This window comes from Thamnophis sirtalis, unplaced genomic scaffold (assembly GCF_051295495.1).
Source record: "Thamnophis sirtalis isolate CommonGarterSnake01/CBP01778 unplaced genomic scaffold, rThaSir2_p1.2 scaffold_2, whole genome shotgun sequence".
Taxonomy (NCBI): Eukaryota; Metazoa; Chordata; class Lepidosauria; order Squamata; family Natricidae; genus Thamnophis; species Thamnophis sirtalis.
In genome coordinates, this window is record NW_028261382.1 from 12890969 (window position 1) to 12898531 (window position 7563).

Below are 7563 nucleotides of genomic sequence, written 5' to 3' on the forward strand. Positions count from 1 at the left end.
AATTTGCCTCTTCAAAATCTTGGTGCGTCTTATACTCCGAAAATACAGTAAATCTAAAAGTAGGCCTGGAGTAAAAGGAAAGAAATTTAGTCAAGCTTGAAAAGGATCCACCACCCCCACCTCGCTTCCCCCCCCCCCCAATGGCTGATTCAACAATTTACTCCTGCATCATTCATTCATGCAGCAAGACAAGGATAGAAAAGGGTGTTTTCTAAAAAGGAAATGGCTGTTCTGAATAGACTGGTTCAACGCAGCTCAAGTTGTCAACTTCTTTAGCTCAAACTTCTAAGGCTTTAAGGCCAGAGGTTCTTCAGGCACCACTTTCCAAGGTTCAAAACTGAAAAAGTTAATTTGGGCTCGAAGTTTTATTCTTTGGCATGTACTCATTGAGGAAAACAGATGTCAATAATGCTGCTTCATTGATACCAGAAGACACGAATCCCGACTCTCTCTTCAAAACAGCGGCATAATTTCTTTACCAACTTCCTAAAACCCGAACCATCATTTGCAGTCTACATCAAGGTCCTTGGGCCAGTATTGATCATCCATGTAGCAACTGTGATCGGCATCGTCGTCCGGGGTGCCGGCTGAAGGGCCCATGGGGTGACTCGGATTCAGGAGTTCCTCCCATTGAAACTCTACCAATCTGTAAAGTTCCATAGATGCCTGGGCATCTTCGACAGATGAATGCCCGCGTCTGCCAACCTGGGGAGGGGGGGGGGAGAACAAAGCACAAAACATTGCGAGTAAATCCTCCATTTAGAACCATCCGTTTATTGACCATTCGAAGTGACAACGGGCACTGGAAAAAATAAGGCTTTCAAGCAAAATTAGTCCTAGCGATTAATCTACTGGGTGATAAGAGATGACTTTATATTATCTATCTATCTATCTATCATCTATCTATCTATGTATCTATCTATCATATACATATATTCTATATTATATTATAGATAAATAAATTATCTATCTATCTATCTATCTATCTATCTATCTATCTATCTATCTATCTACCTACCTACCTACCTACCTACCTACCTACCTACCTACCTACCTATCTGATCTATCTATATCCATCCATCTCTCTATTTATTTATCTCTATGTCAGAGTGCACACAACATGACCACTATTTTGAGACAATCCTGGAGCTAAATACAGCACAGAGATTTTGTCTTTCAAATAGTAGTTTATATACAAGCTTTATATATACACACATACACATTAGGCAAATACCAGGCAATCAATCAATCTACAATTCTACACCGGAACACAATGCAGATAGAACATGAGGAGAGAGATACACAAGGAGAGACAAATGCCCTCACATGGTCTTCCTTCTATATATACAGCTTCTTAAAGTGGCAGTAACCCTGCTGACTCATTCTCATGTCATCATCTCGGTTTAGAGCCTTTCAGCAGCTGGTCAGCTATTAAATTATCATTACCCTGATACATACATACATACATACATACATACATACATACATATTTAGTGTCACAACCCCTGGTAAGCCCCAATTATGGGAGGAAGCTAACTGCTTCCATCATCTGTCAATCGGCTCATCACAAGAGTCCATCACGACAGAAACCCAATATTTTTACTGTTGCCTTTGTTATATTTGTGTTTTTTTTATTTGTGCTGATAAATACTAGTCTCCCTTTATTTATTTATCAGCACAAATTAAAAAAAACATTATATATATATATATATATATATATATATATATATATATATATATATATATATATATATATATATATATATATAAAATATTACACACACACGGACACACATCTCTATCTATATCCATCCATCTATCTTGTTCATACATCCATCTATCTCATATAAAACAATCTCTTATCACCCAGCCAATGAGTTTGAGCACACACACACACACACTTTGCTAAATCCTCAAGAGATGATTGGGCAATCACGGCACGTAATTACGTTCATTAGGAACCAAGAGGCACTATAGAATATTCAAGGATCTTAAGGAATATCCCTTGAACTGCAGAAACGACCTCACATCAAAATAACCCTAGACAAGGTGCGCTTAGCAACTTTCAGATGTAAGGCAACCGAATGATATTAGGGTTTTCTTTGCAGGGTAATTCTGCTTTTCAGTGCTCTTGAGGAAATGAAAGATGGCAAGTTACCTGTATATCTTTGTGTAGCAGTTGATGAGCTAGGTTCTTGAGAGACATGCTTGGTTTCAGAGTTGATGCAATTTTCTTCTTCAGCAGAGGACATTGGCTTGTATCACGCCTCCAGGCTCGAGGGGGAAAGTATTTTAAGGCTTGGAAATCATTGTGGAGAGCATGGCCCACAACTATTTTATCCTTCAAGATCTGTATGATCTACGTAGGAAAAAAGAGGTTAATTTGCCAGAGTGTTCAGGAAAGGACAGTTATACATCGCTCAAACAAGCAGATCAAGATCTCTCATCTTCTATCAATATCTATCGTCATATCTATCTATCATCTATCTATCTCTATCATCTTCTATCAACATCTATCTTCATTTTTATCTTCTATCAATATCCATCTGTCAATATTCATCTATCCATCTATATCATCTTCTATCAATATCTATCTTCATATCTTATCTATCTATCTATCTATCTATCTATCTATCTATCTATCTATCATCTATCTATCTCATCCATCCTTTATTTTTTTCCAATTAATCTAGGTATTTTTATTTAAAAAAACAAGTAGAAAATTTGTAGTATCACTTAAGGAAAAATTTTAAACCATGTTTTCTAATTTCCTGCAACTCAACTGAGTGTCCACAAAAATGGAACAAAAAATAGAACAAGTGAGAACAAGAAGAAATCAATAAAGTAATCGGGACTCTCTAGGTATACAGCAGTGCATAGTCTTTAAGGAGTAGAGATATGAAAAGGTTTAAAAGGAAAAAAAAACAAACTGAACAAAAGTGGTCAACGAGGACTTAAAACACTCTAGCTTCTGAATTTTAACTGCTTCCCTGGAGACACATTAAAAATGGACAAAAGGAAAATGAAGTGATGGGTGGATGGATGGATGTGACGTGAAGGACGGGAATTGATCAAGCAGAAATGATGAGATCAACTTCACTCATAATCAAGTGAAGCTGATCAGGCAATCAATCAAGGATGTACTAATTTACATACCTGTACTAGCCAGAGGACTGGAATTCAGGGCTTAACTAGCTCCTTCCATCTCTACAGTGCTATGACTGTGGACACAAGTATTGTTGCTTGCCTATCATTCTGCAGTTCCTTGCAGATTCTGGTTGAATTATTATTTTGCCTCTCTCAACCCTCACATTGTATGGATAAGCCTAAATTAATCTCTTGTGCTTACCTCACCCTGCGCAATCCTGAAATAAATTGCTTTTCTCATGTGCTTCCAGGTGATGCCACTCCAGCGCGTCCTGTAATCTACAATTGGACGTTCTGGGAGAATGTATTTGTCATAGATCACATCACCATCGTAGCTCACCACCGTACAGCGTGCCAGCTCGCTTATCTTTCCAGAAGGACCCGTGCCTACCATCTCACAGTCAATGGCCACACGCTTCACAGACTTCTGAGGCAGGAGGGGACTAGTCCTTTTTCCTGAGATGCTGGGGGAGATTAGCAGGTTCTCAAGACCTTGGGAAGATGAAGGCTGGCTGGCTAGTTCCTCAGATGAAATGGAAACAGCTTCACCAAAACTGGAAGAAGCCTCCTGAGCTGTCCTCACATCCTTCTCCAGAACCTGATGGCTTCCGTTTTCCCAGGACAATGAGTGCATCCCATACATTTCAGAGACGTCTGTGGTCCTAACGAGATTCCTCTCCTTGGCTGCCAGGTGTCCACTCTGCTCCAGTGCTCTGCGCATCATGTAGCGTTGATGCTTCCGGCTTTTCTTTTTGTCCTGAGTGGCAGCTTTGTCATCCCAACAAAGTGGATTGAGATGATCACTAAGTTCCCTTCCGGCATAGGGGGAGGTGACAATCGGAACAGTCATCACCTCATAGCTACCTACCTGCTTGATCTCTGTTGAGCTTATCGCCCCTGGCACAAATTTGGTGCTAGAGGACATCCTAACAAAACAAAACAAAAAAAGATACCATCTAGTTAATAATGTGAATTGAGGGAAGCCCCTGGTCTGAAAATAAGAAATGCATTGGATTATAAAAAGATATTTTTTCTGCAAATGGGACAGGGTGGATAAAAATCAATGATTTTAAAAATAAATAAACAAATGATTTTTCTTCTTTAAATCTGATTTTTTATTAATCTAACTTGCATTTTTTAATTTTTATCAAATTTATTTTAATAAAATGCTTTATTAAAAAAATCTGTCTAAAGGTAGCTTTCTTTTTAAGATACATTAATAATTTAGTTTATTCCACACGAAACGGAGCTTAGTTATGGAGCATGAGGCTGTATGTTCTGCAATGTTAGGCCTGTCGGTGAGTCCACAGTAGGTCTGAGAAGCAGCCACTGCGGGACAGAGATGACAGCTGCTCTTTAAAAATTATTATTTAAATCGAGTTGATTTCAATCAAGCCTTTTCATTAGTGATTTAAATTGTGATTTAAATTAGGGATTTAAATCAAATCCACCCTGAAATGGGAAGGCATTATTCAACTTTTCTATTGGGTATGAAGCATCAACATTAGGAAGCCCTGACTATTCATACAACTTATTTAACCATTTCAATTAATGACCTTCCTGTTAAAAGCCACAGTATCATAAGCTGTCAATGTCAGTTTGGATTCTTTTGGGGTTTATGCAGAACAAATATATTCTGTTTAATTAGCTTATAATTCACTGCAGTATGAGACTCCAGAAAATTGGTTTATTCAAGTACTAGGTAGCCTTAAATAAGCAAAAATCTCCATAGTGACGAGAACAGTAATAATTTTCCAGCTTTCGGAGCGACCAGAAAATAACATAAATGCACCTCCCAAGAGAAATACTCTGTAAGTCTGAAAACTCCACAGGAAAAGCCCAATTGGTTGGCGCTGACAACTGCCACCTCCTAAGAGAAATGGCCTCTTAATGCATGATAAACACTGCATTTAAAATATCAGAAAGGAAAAAAAAGAAGCAACTATTCACACTCAAGAACTACATCCTGTATGAGATCAAAACAAGTTCTATCAAAATCTCTTCTTGAGATTTATAACCAAGAATTTGGCTTCAATGTGCAAAGTTAAGTTACAAACCAATATAATTAGAGTTCTGGGGGTGCAGAGGTTGGAATGGAGTACTGCAGGCTAACTCACTGCTCACTCCAGAAGTTCGGCTCAAGGTTGATTCAGCCTTCCATTCTTCCGAGGTTAGTAAAATGAGGACCGAGATTGTTGGAATATGCAATATGCTGACTATGTAAACCGCTTAGAGAGGGATGTAAAACACTATGAAGCGGTATATTAAGTCTAAGTGCTATAACATCCTAAGGCCCAAAATGTACATTAGCAATTTTGGACCTCCTTCCATTTCATGTTTAGTAAACAACAAAGAAACATACGGTTACCTTTTTTTAAGGGACAGGAGAAATAACTTGTAGATATCGGACGCTTCATTTTACACCCAGAGCTGCCACAAACCCATGTGTAGTGCTTCCATACAATTTAAGCCAAACGTTAATTGTGGTTTTCTGAGCAAACACAACTGACTAGATTTACACATGATAAAGTTGCTCTGAAGTCCACTTTGGTACCAGGTGTCTATGGTATGTTCCAAGCAATATTGAAGACAGCCTTGCCCTTGATAACTTCTGCAACCTTTGAACTTTTCAGTCGAGTCAAGTGTTTCTCACCCTTGGCAACTTTTAAGATGTGTGGGCTTCCGTTCCCAGATACAATTCCTCCAGTTGGGGAATTCTGAGAACTGAAGTCCACACATCTTAAAGAGTAACATTCCAAGAGTCTTTCAGCCTTTGGCATCCGAGTACAAGCCAGACCTCACTTTTCATCACCCTTCTCCTATGACCAGAATCCTAGGCCACCACCCACGAACAGAATAGAATAAGAATTAGAAATAATAGAAAAAGAAAAAGAATGGAATTGATTAAATAATGGAATGGAGTGGAATGGACTGAGTGGAATGGAATAGAATAGGACAATTAATGGAATGTAATAGAATAGAATAAATAGTGGGATGGAATAGAATAAATAATGGAATAGAATAGAATAGTGGAATGTAATAGAATAAATAATGGAGTGGAATGGAATGGAATAGAATAGACTAGGACAATTAATGGAATGGACCAAGGACTAGACTGGACTAGACTAGCAGAATTGGAAGGGATCTCGGAGGTCTTCTAGTCCAACCCCCTGCTCAGGCAGGAAACCTTATCCCATTTCAGACGAATGGTTATCCAATCTCTTTTTAAAAACTTCCAGTGTCTTTTGTTGTTCCACTACTTTTACAGTGGAATTTACAGACCACGATTAAACCCAAGTCAACCCAAACCACGTTATGACTTATTTAAAGCAATAGAACAAAGGGGCTTTCCCGATCCTGCTATATAAAGAGAGCTAATTAAAGCCTCAGCCTTTCCTGCAGGGTCTTTCCCCCTCCCTTAGTCCAGGGCTGCCCTTCCTACCCAACAGCCCCAGGGCAACTTCCACACGTTCCCCAAACCCTCAACCATTTCTGCCTCTCGAAACTTCTCTTCACACACACCCACGTCCCGAAAATCAGCCCCCCGCTTAGCCTTACCCGGCTACAGCCAGCTGCGCACGTGTCTTTCCCGGAAGCGAAGGGGGAAAAAAACTACTCGTATCCGGACCGGTCCCTCGTGTCGGCCACGCCTCCTCCGACTTGATTGGCTGCTTTTAGCAAAGAGAGGCGGGGTTTATTTGCTTCCTAATTCGTCCCCACCCCCGTGGACTTTTTTTTTTAAAACATAGGACTCTTGCCTGCGCATGCTCACACGCGACTGGCTTGTATCTGGAATCGGTGGTGGGGAAAGCTCGGTTGTGCATTTCATCCTACAGCTTTTCCTTTCTTGACTGCAACATCTCTCTCTCTCTCTTTCTCCCTTCCCCTTCTGTCTTTCTCTCTCCGCATCTCTCTCTTTCTTCCCATATCTCTCTTTCCCCCATCTCTCTCTCTTTCCATCTCTCTCTCCCCCCATCTCTCTTTCTCCCTCCCTATTTCTCTTTCTCTCTTTCTCTTCCCATCTCTCTCTTTCCCCCATCTTTCTCTCTTTCCATCTCTCTTTCTCCCTCCCTATTTCTCTTTCTCTCTTTCTCTTCCCATCTCTCTTCCCCATCTTTCTCTCTTTCCATCTCTCTCTCCCCATCTCTCTTTCTCCCTCCCTATTTCTCTTTCTCTTCCCATCTCTCTCTCCCCCATCTCTTTCTCTCTCCCCATCTCTTTTTCTTTCCCCATCTCTCTCTCCCTTCCTATCTCTCTCCCACCTCTTTCTCTCTCTCTTCCCATCTCTTTCTCTCTTCCCCATCTCTCTCTTCCCATTTCTCTTTCTCTCTCTCTTCACATATCTCTCTCTTCCCATCTCTTTCTCTCTTCCCCATCTCTCTCTTCCCATTTCTCTTTTTCTCTCTCTTCACATAT

The 7563-nt window shown here is 40.0% G+C and overlaps 1 protein-coding gene across 1 annotated transcript; it reads right to left on the minus strand.

Moving 5' to 3' along the window:
* Positions 1–255: 255 nt before the first annotated feature.
* Positions 256–6746, minus strand: LOC106538940 (apoptosis-enhancing nuclease). Its single transcript, XM_087704299.1, has 4 exons — positions 6706–6746; positions 3350–4073; positions 2159–2359; positions 256–705 (listed from the first exon to the last, which is right to left on the minus strand). Exons 2-4 carry the CDS (start codon positions 4070–4072, stop codon positions 502–504), a joined length of 1128 nt encoding a protein of 375 aa, XP_087560425.1. The 5' UTR covers position 4073; positions 6706–6746; the 3' UTR covers positions 256–501.
* Between the last annotated feature and the right edge of the window lie 817 nt (positions 6747–7563).

What these genes read in the sequence shown, in the direction of transcription:
- LOC106538940 (XM_087704299.1), bottom strand. Translation starts at nt 4,072, where the DNA reads ATGTCCTCTAGCACCAAATTTGTGCCAGGGGCGATAAGCTCAACAGAG. An exon ending in TCAGGATTGCGCAGGGTGAG is followed by an intron (nt 2,360 to 3,349) that starts GTAAGCACAAGA and finishes TTTCCTACGTAG; the next exon opens with ATCATACAGATCTTGAAGGA. An exon ending in TGCTACACAAAGATATACAG is followed by an intron (nt 706 to 2,158) that starts GTAACTTGCCAT and finishes CCCCCTCCCCAG; the next exon opens with GTTGGCAGACGCGGGCATTC.